This window comes from Falco naumanni, chromosome 9, assembly GCF_017639655.2.
Source record: "Falco naumanni isolate bFalNau1 chromosome 9, bFalNau1.pat, whole genome shotgun sequence".
Lineage (NCBI taxonomy): Eukaryota > Metazoa > Chordata > Aves > Falconiformes > Falconidae > Falco > Falco naumanni.
In genome coordinates this window covers 22,797,120-22,820,642 of record NC_054062.1, presented here as the reverse complement: position 1 = coordinate 22,820,642, position 23,523 = coordinate 22,797,120, and the positions used below count along the sequence as shown (strand labels likewise).

Here is a 23,523-nt window from a genome sequence, read left to right as displayed (position 1 = left end):
CTGCACTGAGTCGTGTCCAGGTGGGTTTTGAGTATCTCCAGAGAAGGAGACTCCACAATCTCTCTGGGCAGCCTGTGCCAGCGCTCTGAAAAATCTGAAGAGCAAATTTCCCCTGTGGTAAACCAGACCTTTTTGTAGGTATAAATTAAAGTTGCAATTCTCCTCAATACCACTTCAGTCAGAATCTGGACTTCTTTCCCTGATTTCCAAAGGCATTCATGGAGGAAAGAGGACACCCCCACCCCTCAAAAAACCAAAAACAACCAAACAACCCTACAATTCTTTCTTAATCCTTTTTTATTTCCTTCTGCACAGGTACATCCTTTCAGCACCTGTTCAGGTCCACATTAAGATCTGACAAGAAGGCACCCACTGAAAACAGAGCAGCAACACTAGGAGTAGGGCAGCCTGCAGGGAAATCAACTACTGAGCCCTGCAGCACGGGGGAATTTACAGCAAAAGAATGATTCATATATAGTACATTCGTCCATAATGGAAAATGATCTCTTTAAGGCCAGAGTTTTCCACAGGCCTCTGAATTCAAATGCCAAATATTTTGTCATGCCTTTCTCTTAGCCTATATCTCACTGCAGCCAGGGCTTGGAATGAGGCATATAATATATCAACAAACCAGAGACCTGGCACACATGGGGCTACTCACTGGCTTTCCTCATGCATATGGTTTATTTTTCCCTGCTATGTCAATCCTTATAGGGCTTTACCACTACATCTCCTTGGTAGTCTGCTATTTCAACTGTAACAGGGAAGGTAGACAGAAAGAAAGAAGGACACATTCAATCCTTTCTACTCTTTTCAAGTTAAAGGTCTCTCCTCCACACCATTAATTAAGCAGACAACCCCTACAGCAGCAAGCCCTCTCTAAGGATAAATACTGAACAGCTCTGGGCTTTGAACTGTGGCACATAGCAGAGTTGTGATTATTTCAGATCAAACGTCTTGCATGGTAACTTTTAGGCCAATGTTATTTCATCAGTGTCTTGTGTTCCCCTGCAAGCACAGATATGAATAGTATTTTTCTGCAGAAGTAACACAAAAGGCAACAGGGACCATGGAGATTACAATGGGTTTTGCTGTCTTTTGTATTTTCTTTTCCAAAGCATCTGATCTATGGTTTACCATTTGTGATATAGGAAGCAATTTAAAAATAAACAGCAAAATGGTGGCTGATTTTGAGAATTTTGGTCTAAACAGAATCCACAACAACATGCATCAGTAGTGCCCATGGTAGCCAAGGGAATCCAGACATGCTTGACAAGCAGTGGGCAAGGTTGCAGGATGGGGAAGGGATGCAGCACCCCGTTCCTGAACATTACTTTCCAGAGAAAGTTGAGGACTGCATTAGTAGTGGAAAATCTATGCACATCCAGGAATACATATTTACAGACATGGGTACACCAACACTGCTAGGAAAGACAGGCAAACCTTTTGATTGTTTGCTTGCATGTCCTTTTTCTAGCTATTATAAAGTATACACAAAAAGAAAGATCCACAGCTATTACCATATGAAAAGACCACAAGATCAGTCTTTTAATCCAGAAGAATGAGTCTTGACATGACCACTACTGTAAAAAGCACTCTTTAGCAGTGACTTTTCTTTAGGGCTCACTGGATGTAAATGTGAGGATGGCCATGTCCCATCTTACTGAAGGGAAAGAGCCCACTTTCTTTTCTAGCTCCCTTGCTGTATTAGGATGTCCAGAATCAGTTTGATAAATTTTCACTAGAAATAGTGAGGAAGTCAGCAAGAATATTAAAACAAGTATTTGAACACCTTCTCTGGAGCTGGACAAAAAGCAGTATTTGGAGAATTAGAATGCTCTTTTTCCCTCCCACACGTAGACCGTACCAGGTAGTAGCTTTTCAGGGTCACTCAACTGCTCCTTTTTCCCTCCTTTAACCTGAATGGATAATAATGAATGCATTTTATCTTCTCTCTTTAAAATGCCATATAATAACCTTCCATAGTGCTGACAACATCACTGTTACTCTCCAGTAGTTCCAAGACACGGTGTATCACCACTTCAGCCAGAAAGGGGTTGTAGCTCTGCCGAACACAACTCAGGACATGAAGGAAATGGCAACCTTTTTCAGCATCTGCAGAAAAAAGAAGGAAAATGCAGCCAGGCGTGGAGGAAAGACTTCAGTCTAACTGCCTCTTTTTAAATATTATAATCCAGATTAGACATGAAAAAAACCCACAGCTGTCAAAGAGAAAGAACGCCCTAGGTACTAAAGCAAAGATGCATGTATTGGGAGGGAAGAGATCCAGTTTGTGCCTACAGTTCTTCAATTATCAATTCTTCCCACTGACTTTTTGGGAAAGTGTCAGAGCTTTAACACTACTACCGAGGTTGAGTTTTTGAAACTCAAAATATACAGGGCTTATTCAGTACAACCTGATGAGGAGGTTAATAACTTAAGGGTACCTCCACTGTCCACCTATGCAAGACAACCACTTTCTGCAACTGCAGAAGAAACCAAAACAAAGGAAAATCCTTTCGCTCATACCCAACTGGCAAAACGTCTAGCAGAAGGTCCGCGACCAGGGCCTGTAACCGCTTGCCCAATGCTGTCATCTTGTGGAAAATCTGCTACAGTACAACTTCCATTCACCCAGCAATCCCACGCCCACCCTTCAGGCTACTCAGACAATCACGGGAGTAGAAAGTCACAGAACTTCAGTATCAAATTTTATCTCCTTTTAAGAGGAATGAACCCCAAAAATGTACAGCAGAAATGTAAAAATAATCACGTTTCCTGGAGGGCAAGCCAGAGACAAGGCTCCTTAATGGCTGCAGTACTGCTCATAGCTACTGTGTGCCTGGTGGAACAATCATGTGAAGTTCAACTGTCCCAGTCAACATTTCCTCCAACAGACCCTGTAAACCCACTAATCATCAGTGCTGCTGGCTCCCAGTCTCCCCAGGTGCTGAACTCCACGAAAGACTTATTTCTTCTCCATGGCTAACAATGGAAAATTAGCATAAATAAGACCACAGCACCAAGGACTTTCTACCTCCTCAGCCCTCAGCTCATGTGATGTAAGGTAAGTTTGACAAGGGTACTGAGAAATTGCCATGGGCCAGAGAGGTCCCTGTATTTTGTTGTTGTTGTTGCCACCTTTGTTTTTATTTTTGCCAGTCTCTACAATCAGCTGAGCCCTAGAACTGCCTTAGAGGCTGCTGCAAAAGTCACTGGTAGACAGGAGGCAATGCTGAATACTGGTAAATAAACAGTTCAGCCTAATTCCTATTAGGCTGCGAATGAGGCAAAGATATTTCACAAGTCAATGATCCAGCATGACAAAAAGCCTTTGTGGCTGGTAGCCAAAAATGCCTTTGCTACCCTAGGACAGATAGGTGCAGAGAACAGAACAATGCCTCTACCTGGTCATAGTGATTGTTATGAAGTGGTAGCTGCATTTTGTATTTGTCATAAGTTTGGCATTAAAAGGTCAAAGTGCCTATCCCTGTTCTACAGTAACTTAGCTTAAGTCTTGATGAATTAGATTAGTGACTCAAGTGTTATGCAACAGTACAGTCCATACTTTCCTCCTAGATGCTAGTAGAAAATGGCATTTTGGGGTAGCTGCAGATGTGTACAATCATTAAGCAACCCAGAAATAGTCCTAGTCTATGGCCCAACTTTGAAAGGAATATATTCCTTGCAGTGAAGTGATGCTGTCCCTCTTTCATTGACGTAGTGGGTTCCAGCTTTTGTCCACCAGCTGAGGTAAGCCAACCTGTGCTTAACTGTCTTGCCTGACTACCACTATCAGAGAGGATGGAGCTGTAGAACAACTATCATTTTCCCACTGTGGACATCTCACACAGGGTCCATTATGACATATTAAATTTGGCTTTGAGTGGTTCTGTTCTATTAGCCTTATCTAAGCCTAAAACCACAGCAAATTTGTCAAACAAAAAAACCCCAACAAACAAATCTGGACTAAGTTTAGGATTTTGCAGTTCAGTCTGGAGTCAAAATGTGCTGTCATCCCTTTCTGGCTGCCTTAAGCCTCTGGATAGACCCACAGTGGCCTCACATGAGGGCATTTAAGATCAGGCTGTTTGGAATTACAATTAGAGCCAAGGACTAGAATTGTCATGTAGGCATATTATGTATCAAGGTTTGTGGAGCTCTGACTAGACCTGCTGAGAATTTTTTTATTTGTACAATGCAGCTGGGTTGGGCCTGAGAACGTGTCACAACTAAAGCAATGGGGTGAGGCATTGCCTTGAAAACTGGCAGAGAAGTCAGTCATTGGAGAGAAGAGTTTGATTTATCATAAATCAGTCTTCCTGTCACAGAAGATTAATAATACTCTTGAAGGAAAATGGGTAGGAATTTCTTGCAACAAACAAGCAAGAAGCCCTTGAGGTGTTACCACGTTCCCATTTTCTACCAGCCTGCTCAATAGTCAACAGCGCAGCGGGTGGCTAGGACTGCCGTCCCGCCAGCAGAGGGGGGCCGACAGTTACATTGAGCTCTGCACCCTGGCATCAGTCCCCGACAATTAAATATCTGCAGTAACCTGCTGGGTTTGATTGAAGCTTCTTGGCTTTCCTTCCCCAAAATCTTCTATTACCAGTGACCAGGACATTGAAACGGTCTTTCTGAAAACTAGCAAAGAGACACTGACCTGGAAATTGTCCTCTTTACAACAGGAAAGTAAGTAAGTGGAAAGCTTCAAGGAGAACAAGAGGCTATGTAAAAACAGTTGCTACTTCTAACTTGCCCAGTATGGAAAACATGGCTTTGAGGACTCAGAACTCTTCAAAGTCTTCTCTGTGACTGATCTACAAGTTTCTCTCTGCTGTTGACTCCTCCTGACTGGGAGAAAGAATCTCCCAATGTCTCATGGAGCACTGAGAGTACTTCACCACTGTGATAATGCACAAAAGGGGAGATAAACACCAGTTAAACACAGGCAGTTGCTCACTGCTCTGTGTCAACTGTATACAGGTTCTGGCCTTTATAGTGGCACAATTGTAAAAAAACCCCAACCACTAAAGAACAGGTTCCCAGGAGAATTAGTCGATGTATTAAATGGGCAGGGGGATGATCTCACTCTGGTAGAAAAGATGTTTGTATTTGTTAATTGGATAAAAGACAACAAAACAATGTGATATGGTAACTGTTGCACTGAAACAGCCTCAGGCAAATGAGCACATCTTCACCTGCATACCCAGTAAAGCCTAATCCCTCCATCCTCCAAAGATACAGGACTTTTACTACCACCTACAAACCCTGTCTATAATTGTACCACTGCTCAAGGTAGCAAGTTGAAAACTCAAAAATAATAGTACTTCACTTAGCCTTTTTCACTGCAGGATAACCATCATGTACCAGGTCCTACAAAGCACTATTATAGTTACAATAGTATAAGGATATCAGCAATTTAAGTTTATATGCTTTATGTCCTAGTCAGTCATTTATTTTGTATTAAAGTGCATTCTACCCCACACACAGCTGCACTCCAGCAGCAAGTGATGATCCCTGCTGACATATTCTGCCCAATGAATTCAAAGGAACTCTGTAGCAATATACCTGTGTAATTAGCAGACATTCAAGTCAAGCACAAGCTATCACTATGACAGTAAGATACAATAGGCTTGAGGGACAGGGATAACTCAGAAGCTACACGAGGTACATTATCTGAAAATAAGTGGGTTTTGTTAGACTGAAATCCCTACCTGCAAAGAATAACCATCTGAGCTCTACCTGAGCTTAAGATCTACAGAGACTATCCTACTGGCTTAAGTTTTATTGTTAACTTAGTGAAGGCAGGGATTTCACCTTTCTGTATGGTCACTTTTGTTTCACCTGCCCTCTAGACACTGAACTAGCAAGATTGACTACTTATTCAGAGTGCAAAGCAACAACTGCTAGGTGCTGACCTAACTTCATTACGTTTGGTTCCTCCCAAAATCTAAGTATTCTTAAAAGATACAGATCTAAGATAATAGCTGCTTATTTCAGATATGAGCGCTTTGTTTCCTGCTGGGCATGCCTGCTCTTTCTCCATGCTCACAGGAAGCTGCTCTCGCACTCCTGCTTTTAGCTATACTGATTAGCTACACCAGCAATCTAGCTCCAAGTTCAAGGGTAAGTACAAGAAGCAGATCTAATCCAGCAGCAGGAGGAGATATTGTCATCAGTATATCAGCACTAGCTCATCAGAGCCCTGATCACACTGCTACTTACGCCTGGGTTTTCGACAGTCTTCTTTAATCACATCAAGGGTCACTTTAAGCAGCTCCTTATCATAGTCAGTCACCTGGAGAAAACAGAAGAAACAGGCAATTTATAGCAGTCTATTTCACAGTAGATGGCATGGCCGAAAAACAATCCAAGGTCATGAAGTATTCTAAACCAAGACTGTCATAACTACAGGCTGCATTATATACTGCCTCTGAGACTAATAATGAACATTGAATCTTCCTAAGCAGCACCCATAAGTTAGGTGAAGAACACAATATAACAGAATTTAACCTAAAGGAAGGTGACCAAGTTGATAGAACACCAAGTTTCAACCCATTTTGATAAAGAGAACTATCCCAGGCTTCAGTCTGCTCAGCTGTGTCAGGGTACAGTTTGGCAACCCAGTGAACACAGACTGCACCTGGAACAGCAGCAATGCTTCAGACTGGTGCCGAGTTACAAAACTCAGTGTGTGATACAGAAGTAGAAGCACAGTAAAGTAAGCTGCAGGTAAGATCTTTGAATAAATAGACAGCACTTGGATGCCCACCTTTTCTTTCTGAAATATTTCTGAAACATTGCTACTAACTATGAAAGTCATACCCCTGAACTCATTTGCAACCACAGCTCAATTCCTTACATAGTATAAGTCCTTGGAGCTACTAGGTTTCTGGAAGACCACCCCTTTTTCTTGTAGCATCCTTATTGCTTCCTCAAAAGCACTGTGAATCCTTTTGGAACTGGAGTTACTTTCTGACTTCACCTGGATGGAAAGAAAGGAATGAAGCAGACAGTGAGAAATCTCAGCTCAACTAAAGTTACCAGCGAAAGTTTCAGATGCTTTCAACAGCAAGAGGACTTTAGGTGATTTTGTTACACATTTTTCTTCATTTAGTAATTCTCAAATCATATCTCTTATGTATGAACTAACCAACGTCCCTGAGCTTTAAAAAACACACACCAGAAACTTGTGCTATTCTAAAGGATTTGGAATCTCTTAAGGGCACATACTGAGGAATCTCTTTCGCAAAAGGCTTGTGATGCTCACAGAGAATTTGACCATTCAGCTAATCAAGCTTTGCTCATATTTAGAGTTTTCCTGGTAATAAGAGTAGGAAGATGGGGAGATCAGTGCTTTTTAAGGTGATATTCAGGAGGAATCCAAGTGCTGGGGACTGGGTTCCCATCTCCTGATTTTAAATTGAGGAAGTGTCCAAGGGAAAGGGAGAAACTGGCAAAACCAGTATTTGTTCCTTGTCCTCTTCATTTCCAAATTTTTACACACATTCTGGTCATGCTGTCCATGAGTTTCTCCACAGCCTAATGAAATGAAAGGATAAAGAGCATGCAAGAAATTAAGACAGGTATACAAGACAGGGAAATAAAGGTTTCAGTTTTGAGGGCAGGTGGGAAACTAGTCTCTTGTGGAAGGAGAATAAAGCGTGTGGAAGTCCATAACTGAGGAGGCAATTTAGAACAAAGAGTTCTGTGTTTGGGACACGTCTAACAGAGTAGGAAGGAAGGAAGGAAGGAAGGGGAGGGGAAAAAAAAAAATCAGGGAAAAGCAGGGTTTGTTTGGAAGTAAAGCAGAGCTAAGACAGTGGAATGACAGCTAGGGAAGTGGAAGGAAGTAAGGAATCGGTTGTGGAGAGGATAAAGTATCAGTAGATAAGAGTAAGAGCATGACTTACTCTTCTCCATCTCCATCTGTCCTACTATGTTCATCAACCTCATGTTTATCTACACAGACTGCTTCAATTCCCTAGCTGTTTTTATCTCATCTGCTGGGAGCACACTGTGCTCCCTGTGGTTTTCTTTGAGAGCAGAGCTAAACTGCTTCCCACAAACCAACATGTGATAACTGGAACCACACCAGAGCAACCAAAGCAAGATTTGCCAAGCCATTTCTTCAGCTATCACCATAAATACTCCCACCCCATTCTAAACAGAAGTATCAGACTTCACATATCCTACTTCACTCACCAGATGTGCTCAGAAGCCTTGGAAGTGAAACAGGCAACCACCACGCACTAGAATGAATTCACATGAATGTGTGAAACAGACACCACATTAGCAATGGAAGAATAGCTTTTCACAAAACAGACATTCAATCCATTTGCAAGTCTCAAGTGAAACTCCAACTGCTTCTGAGCCTAGAAGCTAATATGCCTAACTGGAAATGATCTGGAGATCCAATAGGCACGTTAGTTTCTCCATGACAAGTTTCTCCATCCCATTCCTCTAGCTAATCCTCAATATTTCAATAGGCCATAATCACATCTCTTTCTCTGTCCCACAACAGCGAAGTATCTCAAAAGAAAGTGCCTAATAGTTCAAGATACCTAACATAGAACAATGACTATTATTCTCAGTTCGGTTTTCTCCTTTTGTTCCAGACTGAAGGATCTCAGTGCCCAAACCTTTGCCTTTCTCCCTGTCCACCACAGCTATACCAGTCTGGGTAACAACAGACACTGCTTCTAACTACACACTTGACCGTACATCTAGACACCAGTCCAGCCACAGCGTTAATACCACTATCGTATTTCTCTTCATAGTGCCTCTTCTGATGAACTGTAAAAACAAACATACAATGTAGCAGGCAGGGTTAGGTGAAGAGTGAATATTTTCTCATGGAAAAGTACATTCTCATAGCTGTAGAATGAAAAGACTCTGCCTCTCACTCAAATGCAGTAACAAATCCTCAAGACTCTAAGAAACTGCTAGGAAAGCAACCACCTCAAGACTCTGATCAATTTTTAATGTGAAAGCAAACATTTGAGGAGAAAAAAAAAAGTTAAAAATATCTCCAAAGAAGCATGATAATTATTCAGTTTGGCTTAACACTGAGATCCTGTCAGAAAAGAAAGATAATTAAAAACAGACTCTGTGTGAACTGACACAGAGCTCAGCCTGGATGGATACTGAAACAGCATCACTATGAATGCAAGTCAAGGCACCGACAGAGCAAAGGCAGAGAGGCAGGCTTGGGAGCGAGAAAATAAGCAAGCAGCTGCTACATATCAGCACCCTCTCACACGTGCTGCAGAGTCCAAGGGAAAGGGCTCCACGGCGGAAGGACTGTTCCTGAAGAACAAATGAGGGCTCCTGCCCTCTTCAAGGGCTTTAATGTTATCCTGAAGTGACAGGAAAATTTGGGTTTCTTTCCTAGTGTGCTCTAGAATGTGCTTCCTCCTCTCCACCCCTCCGAGTACTTTTTCCCAATACCTTATAATTTTCTTTTATGCCAGACCAGGCCCTCATTTCCTCTGGACTGGGATCCCCGTTCAGAGCTGATGTACACCTAAGACTGATTTAGTCTACTGAGCAGAAATCTACAGGAGATTACATGGTGTTACACAGAGAGAGAAGAAATCTAGGACCAGGAAATCCTACATGATTTCACATCCCTGCATTTATTTCAGAAGCAGATGAAAAAATGCTTGCATTTCAACAGTTATAAAGATGTATTGTAGCTGTTAACATAGTCCCGCCTGAGTCACAGGCTTATTAGCCACCACTTTAGTTTTACAAAGCTTTTTCATCTGAGCAATGTGGATATTAAGTAGTTTAACTGCTGATTTAAAGCACCAGCAAGATTTGAATTTGGATTTTGAATTTATCTCTCACAATGTTCACACCTCATTTTGCAAAGTGCCCCCTTCGGCATGTGTTAGTTTCAGGGCGTACAATTCCAGGTTCCCTGGAGTGCTGACAGCAGCACTCCCCCCCAAATCAGGTCCTTTTCAAATAAATGAATGAAGCTGTACATCCAAACACAGGAGCATCCAAAAACTATTTGTTGCTTTTGCAAAACACGTTCCCCCCTGCCCCGCCCAGAGAGAAGCGGCTATTAAACAACAATTTGATCATCACTGCCCTCACTCCCAAGACCAGCCAAGGACTCTGCAGCAAAGCCAACAGAAGAATCCATGTCTCCAGAATGAAGTGGGTGTTCTGATCAATATATTCCACCTGATGGGTCTCACACAGCTTAGTGGGCTGGTGCTATGCAAGCAGTTATTCTCAGATCTTTAAAGCAAGACAAACTCTCTGTACAATCAATAATAGGTCAAAGAATGAAGTGGTACAGGAATTAGTCTGTTCAAAACACTGAAAGTATGTAACCTCTGGCTCATTATAAATCACAACACACCCTGATGGTGTTAAAGTTTCCTGGTATAACCACACACGTGATTCTACTTATAAAATTGCCCTTTGCAATTTCTCATGCAATGTTTAATCCTTGGCTTAGACAGGTGACAATTTTAGTAATAGTGACTCTGGACATGTCAGTCCTATAATAAGCCTTGCAATATACATATTTAAAGTAGCAGTGAAGCTTCCTCAAGAGGCAGGAAGTCAAGCACACAGCATCAAGAAAGTATAATGCATTACGTTATACCTACAGAACAATGTGCAGGGTATATACAGTAAGTATGAACAATGCTGTAAAACTCCCTGCTTTAACTATTTGTCATTGCTGACCTTGAGATAATATTCAAATCAAGAGAAGTACTAACAGCAGAGTCTGGAAAGCACAACCCAAATTATGTGTCCAAGCTAGTGACATAAACAAACTGGAATGGTAATAATAAAATAGCACACACTATACCTTATGCATGGAGGAAGTACATAAAAATGGTTAATCAAAATTGGCTGATTGCAAGTCGTATTTAATCCAGCTGAGAAACTGGACGGATCAAGTTCACATGTAGTTTTCTTTAAAAAAAAAAAAAAAAAAGGAACCAAAGGCTTGTCTGTTTGCCAAATATAATTGCCTAAGTCCAGCAAGTACACTCTTTAGGTTCTATGAGCACAAGATGACTTTTTAGGTTTTCTGCTTGCAGTCTTCCTTGTACCCATCCCTCCAGTCTCAAAAGTAATTTGTTTAAGGGGTAAGGAAAAGGCTACAGCTTAAGGATAGAGAGGGCAACAGTTATGTGAAATAAAGTTCCAGTGGTTTTACAAATCATAACAGTTTTGTTATTTTTGAATTAATTTTAAAAACACCAACCCTTCCAATTCTCTCACCCAAGCTCTCCAATTCTCTTATCCATCTTCTGTAGACTATTAAATTTAAACGTTCCCTACCACATGTCTGAGCAGAGGACATGATTTGAGTTCTACCAGGTGCATCTGCTAGAGGGAAATTTATTCTGCAGAACCAGAAGACTGCACTGCTGGGGAGTCATTAGGACTGGAACTAGGTATGGGTAGGACACGTATGGGATGTGGACAGGCTCAGGTACAGTAATGCTGCAAAGGAACAGACAGATGCTGCCTACCTCAAGCTTTCCCAGCTACTTCCGTCTTCACCCCCTGCTCTACTCCACTGCCAGTGAGTCCATAGCAGCTCACCACCTCCCTGGAGAAAATATCCCATGGGGAGATACTTGCACAGTATTCATCATAGTGGGAGGGTATTTTAAAACTTGGGAAAGAGATGAAGGGGGTGCACCACATCTCCTAGGATCACAGGGAAAGGAAGAGAGGCAAGCAAAGAGTTTAACAGCAACTGTGCTCTAGAACATTGGAATCAGGGTAAAAAAAGAAATAGTTACACATCCAAATAATTCATCCTTCCACATCCAGGAAAAGTGCAAGAAGTGATCAAATGTGTATATTGTGCTGTGGCCTAATTCGCTTGGTCTACTCATCTAGCTCCTGTCTTGCCAAATAGGCATGAAATAACACCATTCCACTTTAGCAGCACCCTTTATCCTTTTGGTTTGAGGGCAATGCGACACGGAAGACTACAGAGGGGAAAAGAAAGGAAGAGGGACAGAGACCAGATCTGTTCCACTGATTTTTGTGGATCAAACTGGGTACTTGACCCTTTGCCAATTATGAGAAGCGACACCTTCGAGAAACAGAGCAGAGGAACAACAAAATGCATTTCCAGAGCATTACTTGGCACTCCTCTTAAGGCATTCCGGTCACTTGACATCCGCAGGTTCTTTCTTATGCAAAAATATATAAGCCTCTTTGCAAGGAATTAATACCAAAGGGCAGCAGGGAGAACTGCAACTTCTAAATAAGTATCTGTGTGCCCAAATTCCTGGGCCATATACTCACATCCTTGCATCAGGGTCAGGAGTAACTATTAATTATTACGATAGCTCCTCATGACTGCTAACAACACTGATGCTACGTTGTTTTTGTTGGTTTGGTTTTTTTGGTTGGGTTTTCTTTCATGCCTTTCTAAGTTTGTTCTGTACCAGTCCCTACTTTAAATGTCTTTGCAAGTTATTTATCATGATCTTTCTATAAATGTCAAAACTTCAAAGATGGAAGTTTCCCATATTAGTCACAATGGCCACTACTTCCTTTAATGTAAAGTGTTTGGGAACTTTTAATACTGTTCCAGCTAGTTTAGAAAAAATACCCTGTCCTATGTTGGATATTCTAGTATCAAACTTCTCTGTCAAAAATGAGAGTAGCTCCTGTTATTGCTTATATCTATGCTTGCTTTAAGGCAAACAACAAAAATGCTTTTAACAAAACTAAAAGAAACAGCTATGAAGAAGCAGCTATCAGCAGCAGTTCAATGGAGCCGACAAGAACAGAGCTACATTATTATATGACCTCATCTACAAGGGGACTGGTTTTTGTGGGTTTTTTTGGTTTGGGTTTTGTTTTTTGTTGGTGATTTTTTTTTAGATTTAGACATCAGATATTAAAACAACATAGCATTTAACTTTACAGTGCATATCTGAATCAGGCAGTGAATATGACTGCCATGGATTTATTTCTCAACAGAAAACCAAAAAGTAAACAAATGAGTCACAAGATTAGTGTATATTTCAGTTGCCATTGGTCACATGGTAAAAGCCTTACCCATCTTACTTTTGCAGAAATTTACCACTTCACACCAGTCAAGAATCTGGTTTGTAATTTATCCAAATAACACGGAGTAATATAAAGCCATTTTACAAAATGGTTTTTGTTCTATTTCCCATTCTGCAGTTGATCAGGAGCATACTATCTCACTGGAAATTTTCTTAAACAGTTTAGTTACACGGAACTGCATGTGAACTGATTTCAATGAAATCCCACCTTTTGATCCTTCCAATCATGGCCTTTCACAACTAGGGATTTTCAACAAAAGAAACACATACCAAGGAGCACTGCTCATCCACTCAAGAAAACCTCCTTTTGAAAGCTACATCTCTATTAATATATTAAGCTTCAAATGAAAATCAAAACAAAGACATTGTGGTCCCTTCTCCTGACCAAATTCAGGATCTCAAACATCTGTCCCAAACAGCTCAAGCACCTTAAAGGGATCTTTTCTGATACTGCCACTATTTATGGATCTAGGAAAGTTAGTGCCTGTTTCAGACTGTAAGGTCACTTGGCCTTAATACAAGATTACCCTTAACAAGAGAATTTTCTCATATAGTTTTCTTCAGTCCAGTTTGATATCTCTCAAGTGACAAGGTTTCCTCAAGCTCTGTAAATAATTAATGCATAAAGCTAAAGCACTTGTAGTATTTGAATCCTCTGAAGGCATCAGTCTCTTATGTGGTTGTTTACGCTCAAAACCCCTCATATTAGTTCCCCCTACTAAAAACCTGAAATAGTTCCATTCACTCACCTCCTGACAGCTGCAGCTGGGCAGATGCACATCAGCCAGTGACACCAGAGTATCAATTGTTTCCAATTCCTGTTGGTAAAAGGTCTGAATTCTGTTTTCTAATAGAAAGCCTTTCACTTTCTCATGCAGCATATTGATTGAGAAATTCTGACCCTCCAGGCCACTACAAGGATACATAAAACATGTCAAAAGACAAGAAATATACTCCTCCATCTGATCTGTTGACCTCACCCACGAATCTTGGTCAAAACTCCAGCATTTTTTACTAGATGCAAGAGGTCTGGTGCACACTAGTTCTCACTTTGGTTCAGCATTATATTACTTTTCTCATATTATGGATAGGTATCTCATCTGTATGGATCATCAATTATCTGGGAGAAAAGCAGGCCTGCTACTGTATGCTATATCACAGTTGGGGCCAATTCTCTCTCTCTCTCTCTCCATAGTTATTACAATAACAAATAAACAGTAATAAAATCCCACACTTTGCCCCAAAACCAGTCTGGATACTGCATTTACCTCTGTCCCTCCTTGGGGCCTTGGAAAGGTTTATCATAAACTTCTCTATAGAGACAGGGAAGCTCCAGCATTCTTGAAATCTGAATATCACACGCAGGATCATCCACTTTATCTGGAGCAGCAAAAAGAACACAAACACTTGGGCAGGACTGCAATACCAATCTTTTAAGCCAGCATACCAGAGGCAGCACAACAGAGCTTCACATGCCAGTATTAAATTGGCAAATTTTGTTCACTGTTGTTTTTATAAAAACAGAACCACAAAAGCCACTCTTGCTTTTACAGTTTACAAGGAGGTAAATGGCCTGCTGTGGTGCATTGCAGATTTGCTTTTGTCTGACAACTTACTTAACCGGAATTTATGATGTCTGTCTACCTTTCAGCAGTCTTTATCCATTAGATGAAGTTAACACATAGTTAGGACAAAATGAAAGCAATTTAGAGGTTATTTGAATTGCATGGCTCTCCAACAAAACAATTTTATTAATACCAGTCCTTGAATGGGTTATATATTCTTAAGTCTTCTGTCTGGAAAGGAGGGTTGAATTCCCTCTCATATGTTAGCTAGAGTTGAAAAATAGACTTTTAATCTGAGCTATACAGGGTTTTTAAAAGACACGCTTCCTTCCACCAAAGGAATCATCTCAGTATTGTCTCTGGAAGATTTCGCTGGGGAAAACCAACTCTTACACAATAGCACAGACACAGAGAAGAGAAGAAGTTACATAACTGGACACTCCTAGGGTATAAACACCAGACTGCAGAATCCTGCTGCCCAAAGAACTGTTAGATACAGGGGCAGCACTGGCATACAGATCTGTGCCTGGCAGACTGAAGATGAGGAACGCTTCTCAAGCATTCTGCAGAGCCAGATAGTTCAGGAGAACCTGGCCTTCAGTAGTACCCATACACTTCAGTGTGCCCATACACTGCTGCCTGCCCACAGAATGGATTATACAGGCTGTTGACAAACAGCAGCTTCTTCTCCAAAGCAGCTAACACTCTTGATGAAGCATGACATAAAAGGTCAACTCCCTTTCCATGCTGTTCTACTTCAACACAAAGAAAACTGAAGAGCAAGTCACTCTCACACAGATACCCAACCACAGTATCTGCATAGTATTCTTGTATGTTTGCCAGTAATCTTTTATAGATTTCCCAGGAATGCCTCATTTACAGGCAATTTAATCCCACACATTAAGTAGTGTGCCTTCTAACTCTGCTAAAATTGAAATAAAGACATACAGATGAAAATCTTTTCAGAAAATAAGATGTCTGACAATACAGTGGAAATTATTCAATGAATTACGTACAGCTTAGCCCTTCTCACAAATTCAGACAATGATGTTGTGCACATCACAGATCCATAACACTCACAAAAACACGAAGCCTGAATTTCTCTTTGTTGCCTATAGGTTCGGATGTGACCTCTAACCCTCACAACATCCCCAATCTTCAGCTTGGTTTTCTGGCTCACTATTTCTCGGAGTTTCTTCATCTGTTCAAGCACAGTAAGACTGCTGTGTGTGCTTGGATGATCTGTAAGGAGTGAGGGAAAGGTGATCAGGCATTAAGGCCAAGCGCTTGACTGTCCTTTTGCATTCATCCAAACACTTAAACATCACAGAATCACATGTTACTAAAAAAGGCGTAAGGTCCTAGGCATCGTGTCCTGGGTAGCAAAAATTTTGAGTGACAAAGGTAGTTTACAGTATTATATTTATTTAAATAGTTCAGCTGGGGAAAGCATAAAAGGGAGGAGATAACAATTTACCACTGAAACTGTCATAGACTGGTTGCAAAATTGAAACATTAGTTTGAAATGGGTTCTGTCACTTTTTGATTTCGTCATGCTAAGACAGATGAGAGGGGAAAGGAAAGGTCAACTGAACTTTATACATAAAGGACAACTGAGTCACCTGAGGTGGGGCCAAAGTATTCATGTGATACAATTTGATGTCTACACTGAAGTGAATGCACTTTGACAGAACTTCACATTTACCTAACACACCTTTGCAGGGGAGTAAATTCTTCATAACTTAAAATCTGATTAATGATCCAAGTGTCCCTGCTCACAATTACGTAAGGCTGGAAGAAAGTTTCCTGTGCCCCCTAGAAGCTGTTTCCTTTAGCAAGTACAAATTAATTAATTTCCATTAGTAATATAGTGTCCATACAAGCACTAATGACACACATGCAAAATAAGAACATAAGGCTGAAACAAGCAAGCATCCTCAGCCCCTGTTTCATGCAATTCCTTTAATGAATTTAAGTTCCACATAGAACAACCTCATTTGATCGTGGGTCCGCATTACTTTTTTGGCAAGCTGTTCCATAGCATCACCCCTCACAGTGAGAGCTGTCTCCTAAATTCCAGTTGGGGTTGTTTGTACCACTTGTCATATCATTGTTAAATGTAAGTAAGAATTATCTGTCTGCATAAATGGGTTTGTTCCACAGACATAAGAGCTTTTAACTTTTACATCAAGCTTTCCTTTCCCCACTCTATGCATATGTAACCTTAACACTGGCAGATGATACTAACAACTTCTGTTTCAGTAGTATGGGATCAGCTCCATATCAGAATTGTCAATCCACTACATGAACTTTCAAGAATGTCCAAAGTAGAAAGTATTCCATACTTTGATCTATGAAAAATGGTGGGAGAAATAGCAAAGAGAAAGCCAAACATTAAGCGAGTTCTTCTATTATTGAGTGCAGTAATAGTTTAATTTCAAATTAACAATTTTGCACATGTAGAACTTTCCCAAATTGTAAGATTGCTGGCATCCTCCCACTGCATTTTAAGTTACTTTCAAGTTCATCACTGAAGTATATGCATGAGCAGGAGAAAAATATGAATGCAAATGAAGAAGAGACGATGAATCCTGAAACCACTGTATCACAAGTGTGGGGAATTCTATCATGTTGCTGATCAATGGATTGGCTTTGGAAACAGAAGTTGTGGCATGTGGCAGATTTCCAGCCTAGCTCCTCACTAGATGAAGTCACAAGAACCATCAGAAGAGGACTGTCTGCACAATGTCACAGCACAGAACTGAAATACCATATTACTCAGATAAGGAAAAGGCACAACAGGTCATAATGTAGTGGTTTTATTGGCATCACCACTGGACACTACACAAACTAATATGAAACTCCCAAAATAGCCCAGGCTGTAGGATGTGATATCTACAATTTTTTTATTTTTTTTTAAAAAAAGGAGGCAGCTGAATTTGCTCCTCTGCAAGTTTGATCATTTGCTAAATTACATAAGACAGACATAAGCAAAACTGTACAGCCAAAGGAGGAATTATTTGATAAATTACCTGGTAAAGATGTTTCTGCTGCCATGGGATTTTTCCAGCAGACACAATTTATAACGCCAGTACTATCATCCACTGTAAGAGAAAAATTGCAAGAATTACAGAGTAAGAAAGCAGGTAGTGATGTTCCAAGAACTGAGGATACATAGATACATAGGGAGATAACTGCCAAGGATATCCCATTCCAAACAGTCTGAAAGGGAAGGTGGGTGCTCAACCACTACTTACACTGCTAAAATAATCTCCACAGTCATTTCAGTCATGGAAGTAGCTTAGCAGCAGATACCAAGCCTATGTGCATGGTCAGCAAAGTAACAGGCATATTCTCAAAAAAATGTCAAGCACGAATTTAAATTATGAGGCTTCCGTACATATATTGGATCCTAAAGGGTTTTAATCTCATTGATAAGGTCTGAAGAAGAATCAGTGCTGAAAGCTTAAGCCAGACAAGTTAAAACTGGAAACCAGGCACAAGAAACAGAAACATTACCATAACAGTGAGAAAACAGCACTTCAACATTGAGGGGTACAGTTATGTGAATAGACTGGGAGTGCTGTTACCTCCAGCTGCACTGGTTGCCATGCTAATATTGTGCACAAAGTCTGCTGGCCTTTCCCATACAAGATGTTCCAGAGAGCAGAAAGGCAGCTCCTCATCTAGCCAGGAAGAGCAGAGGGACAGTACATGCTTGTGGTTGGTTCTGCTCTAGGCCAAGAATTACCAGCTTAAAGTATACCTACAGGTGGCATGCAAGCCACTTCCGTTGCTGAAAAATCTTAACACCTTCTCCTGAGAAGGAAGCTACCCAGCTTTTCCTGTTTTGCTAGTACCCAATCAAAATAAGTTTTGTGATTTCTGCCCCTGGCGCTGCATGGTCAAGGACAGCACAAAAAGGCAAAACCTAAAGAAAATTAAAAGACTATCAAAAGAATCAATTGTTCTACAGATCAGGACACTGTATACATATGGCACGTCCAACAAACACTCTCTAAATAAAGAGGTACTAAATGTCAACAACAGCAAGGATTGCACTTCATGTCCAGCTAATGCAAACACCTCGCTCCTTGAACGTAACAGCCTCCAAGACTGAGCTTCCACTCTTCATAAATTGGAATCTGCAATTTTCTTTGCCTCCTTAAACCAGATCCATGACTACAAAAGTAACAGCAATGTTTACCAGGAAGGTACTGATTGGTACCTGCAGTCATTTCCTCTGGGAACCATAGCATCAAAGCAAAATACTTTTTTATTGTCTCATGTGTTTTGAAACAATCTCCCTGTTTGGGTGGGGGGCTGTCCAATTTCAAATAATTGTCTTGCCTTCTTGTTTCCTAGTAGCTTAGCTGCACATCCCTAATAACAAACATACAGCATTTAGAAGATGCAGGCAATTCCAAATGCCATCACAAAAGCGTGCTCATCTCACTGCTATAACCCTTTTGAGCTGCTGTGTCTGCAACTATTTCAGCAGCTTTATTTTTGTACCAGAGCACGAATAATGATCTAGCTGGTAGGATTTCCTCTCCTTGGTATAGACAAAAAGCAACTATTTCAGCAGGAATCAGGAGCCTCCATACATCATGCAAAGCCATTCATGCAAGCCAGCAATGGCAGTAAGAAAGAAGGCAGATGACATTTCACTTGTTACATTATTGCAACTTCTAGATGTTCCAGCTTGCAACTGGTTGTTGCACCAACTGGGACAGATATGCTTCCTAAGAAGGGCTTAGCAACAAAACAAGCAAGACTGAAGGATTAGGAGGCCAGACTCCTCCTCATCAATGTAACAGCTGAAAATGAAGTCCTGGAGAGATTGACCTGATCTTGACTACACAGGCAATCTACTAGCACACAGCTCTGAAACAGTTTTCCCAATTGATAAATAAAACCAGACAACGAACTCCTGAAGCACAGATGAATGAGAACCCTTGCAATTGTATTCTAATTAGACAGAAGAATGTTAATCTATTTTAAATGCACACAAGGGGTCTTCAAGCTTTTGAAAACTTCCTGTGCCACCCTTCCTCATCTCTTTGGGTTTAAACTTTTGTTTAGTTTTTTGTGAGTTTGGGTTTTGGGTTTTTGTGTTTTGTTTGTTTGGGTTTGGGGTTTTTTTGCTCTTATATTAACTATTTAAGGGGAAGCACTCTCAAAGCTACCTGATAAATGAGATATTTGTATTAATTTTTATTTCTTTATGATAAAAAAGGGTATGGTTCTTGTAGGGCCTGTGTGAGCCTACTGAGATCCTGGTAAGAATTTTTTCATTTGTTTTTAAGGCAAGTGCTTTTCAGCCTTTCAAGAGTCCTGGAGTATAAGGAAAACCACATGTGATGTTTGGTTTTGTTAAAAATAAAAAAATAGGAAAAAAAAAAGGTCAGAAAGGTGCATTAGCTAAAATATGAGCTTGTTCAAAGCCACACTTGAATTAGATATCCTTATCCTAATTGATCATAATAATAAATAATAATAGCAATAAACAATCAAAAAAATGTCAAAACCAGGTTTTACACAGCATGTAATTTATCTATTTATTTTTTAAGCCAGGAAAGAGTCCAATTACTCTCTTTTGCTATTATTATTTTGTCACCAGTTCTGGCTGTACAGATTTTGGCACAGAGAGGACCTAAGATTCTCTTAAAATGAGCAGTGTGTATTCTGTAGACAGGTAAGAAACGAGGGAGGGACACAGCAGCAGCAACACAGGCATTTCAGTTCTCCACCAGAGAAAAAGTACAAAGGGGGAACTGCTTTTTAAGTCGCTTTTAAACAGATGGTAAGTGAGCAAGCACTGAGCACCGTGCAACGCTCCGACAAAATGCCTGCTCTGTGACTCACCAAGCAGAGTCTGTTGAACTGAGAGATGCAAGAAGTTACAAGCAGGAAACAGTCTAAGAAGTTCGGTTTTACGCAGGTGGAGTCAGCCTGCCTGAAAGAGAGGGCAGGCTGGGGAGGGGCACCCTGGCAGGTAGCCTGAAAGCTCAAACCAGGAACTGCTGGAACAAAGAGTGGAGTTGGATGTGAAAGGACAGCAGGAAGCCAGGCTCACCGAAAGGTCGGCTGATCTCACACTAAGGCCTTAATTCCACTACTCTGCAGTTTCTTTTTATTTCTGTTCCTCCATTTTCTGCCCCAATCAAACATTTCTAGCAAGTTTACATTTGAACTAATGCTGAGAGCAGTGTGGGAAACCCTTGCCCATAGAATTGGTTTTGCCTTTGTCATTTTGATTCTGTCTTCCTCTGTTCTCCTGAAGTCATAACTACATTTGCATACTAGTGCAATAAAAGAATAATAGCTGACGTTCAATTTGTATTTCAACACTTCATTACATCATCAATCACATCTCCGCCTCTTAACTCAGGTACTTGTTTAGCCTGTGCTACTTCAAGTGCCAGAGAAACTTGTGTTTTGAAATATTTACTGTCCATTATTTAGCATAATGGCAGGGTAATAGCAAACATCCAAAAGTTAGACTTAAAAAAAAAAAATCTAGAAAATATCCACTCTAAGAAACTTACAGGGACATTTCTATAGAGCACAGAGTCAACTCCAAGCAGCTGCACCAAGTGCCGGGTATGCTACATGCAGTAGCAGTTAAGGGGACTCTGCAGCAGTATGATGCAACTGCAGGTGTTGTGGAAGCTGGGACCTGGTTAAGCTATCAGCTGTACCTTCACAATACTCCTATGAGTCAGGGGGGTGTTGCTGACTCGATTTTCTAAGTGAGGGAATTGGGTAATAAGAGGTGCTCTGTGACTTACCTCCATCAGACAGAAACCCATGTCAGAGAAAGATACTGGACATGAGTCCATCAAGTGCTTTGACAGGATCTATGCATTTGGCTCACCCTTCCTACTGTGAGATGACCTCCCTCACCTTTTGAAACTTGCCACATCACCACTACTTCACTCTGCTTTTTCACCAGAAGAAAAAAATCAGCTGAACAGAATGACAATCAGATGTTGCCGTGTTAATAAAATAGTGTGAATATTGAAAAAAGTAACAGGGAAGAGATAACTCCCAGCTGGTGCTGGCAAGGACTGGTACTACAATGCTTGAGTTAGATTTGCTAAGACTCTTATGCATCTAAATATAAACAAGCTCCTAACTGCTATTAAAAGCTGGCTCCAAGATACGACAAAACATACAAGTCAAAACGGATTTCTAATGTTCAAAAAAATGAAGAAGTGACTTCTATTTGCAGGCACCGTTAAATCTGTTTATATCTGAACAAGGGAATTGCATGCATATATATATATATCTCAGAGGAAGATGGAGTCCAGTGGCAAAGCAATACCCAAAATCAAGAGTTGCTAGATAACGCCAAGTGAATCAGTTACTCTGTTTTAACTGTTTGTTTCTCTGCTTTTGAAGTGGACATAAACCCGTAGCTTCTGTAAGTTTGCTAAATAACCTTAGCTGCAGAGATAAGAGCACAGTAGTTTCAAGAAAAGACAATGATCAAATAAGGCAACCTTTAAGCTCTAACGGTAACTAAAGTTAGAAGACTGGTAAGTGCAAGAAGAAAGAAAGAAACTTTTCTTACCTCCACAATTATAAAAGGCATCTCGCTCTCTCATTTGAACCACTATCCCGACAACATCCACCTGTCTTATTGGATGTCCATTATAAAAGAATATACCTAGACAAAGAACATTCTTGGTAAGTGTAACTATTTTTTTCAACATCTTACTTTACATAGTCACATACAGTAAATATGTAAGAAAATATAGTTTTTACTGATATCTTAAACTTGACAATGCCTGGATCAGTGAGAACTGGTAACACCAGAAGGAAGAACTACCAGCTCTACTTAGGATACCAGAAGCTTGCTTTTGTAGAGTGTCAGAACTTTATTAACCTCTTGTTTTCTCGCACATTCGCATCTGAAAAACAGTTTGCTGCAGTCATTAGGGGTTTTCTAGGGTTGCTTTGTTTTGTTGTTTCATTTTGATTTGGTTTTGGTGGGGTTTTTTTTGTTTATTTGTTTTTTCCCCATCTTCATCAGGCTTCAGAATAAATAATAGAACACAACAGAAGTAGTTTGAGCTTCTCACAATGCAGCTATCCTGATTAAGGCAAAGCAGTCAAAAGGAAAACTAACATAATTCTGTCTTTCATTTCTAAAAGAACAGGAGCCACGGGAAGCAGGGGAGAGAAACATCCCTCAGATAGCAGAGTACACTATGCAGTCATTATGGACAGCATCTTGAACTTCAGTTTCTGAAATAATGTGTTCAAAAACCATCCCCTCAAAACTATTTCTGTGCATCTATAAATATGACTTTAATAAGAATAACACATAAAAACATGTCCAGGAAACAGGGAAAAATCAGAGCTCAGTGGACTTTGACAGCACTGAGGTTGCCACATGCTGCAATTCCTTTTAGGAGAGTAACAAATGTTAACAAACACCAATGTAAGAATGATAAACTGAAGCTTCACAGTCCACTAGCAGGGTAATAAGGCAACAAGCTCCAGACATATCCTGGGCTAGCTAATTTTCAGTCAATGTGTTTTCTTCAGTTTTCAAATACTGCTACTTTACTGAAACATGCCATCTGGGATGTTCAATAATTGTCTTCTAAAAACTAGATAACTCAAGAGACTCGGAAAGGAACATTTGCCTCCATAGACTGTGACAAGTTTTATTCTTACAAAAGGAAAGAGAAACACTGCAGCAAGGGAGTCAGAAAAATGTTCTGTATTAAAAGAAAAAAAAAATCAAAACCTAAATCCAAGAATAACTTGTCCTACATAGCTGCTAGCCTTCAATGAGCTTGGAATTAACTTTCATCATGTAAGACAGACAAAAACCCAAAACTTTCAGAAGAAATCACAAGTGATCA

At 40.4% G+C, this 23,523-nt stretch overlaps 1 protein-coding gene across 1 annotated transcript in view; it reads right to left on the bottom strand.

The window, feature by feature from the left end:
- Positions 1–279: 279 nt before the first annotated feature.
- Positions 280–23,523, bottom strand: part of STN1 (STN1 subunit of CST complex) — a 42,941-nt gene continuing 19,697 nt past the window's right edge. Inside the window, exons 3-10 of the mRNA XM_040607389.1 lie at positions 22,221–22,316; positions 17,674–17,745; positions 15,722–15,883; positions 14,345–14,456; positions 13,826–13,988; positions 6,866–6,988; positions 6,229–6,301; positions 280–2,115 (exon numbers count right to left, since the gene is read on the bottom strand). Of these exons, the coding sequence (XP_040463323.1) occupies positions 1,958–2,115; positions 6,229–6,301; positions 6,866–6,988; positions 13,826–13,988; positions 14,345–14,456; positions 15,722–15,883; positions 17,674–17,745; positions 22,221–22,316 (959 nt within the window). The 3' untranslated portion in view covers positions 280–1,957. The remainder of the gene's footprint in view (positions 2,116–6,228; positions 6,302–6,865; positions 6,989–13,825; positions 13,989–14,344; positions 14,457–15,721; positions 15,884–17,673; positions 17,746–22,220; positions 22,317–23,523) is intronic.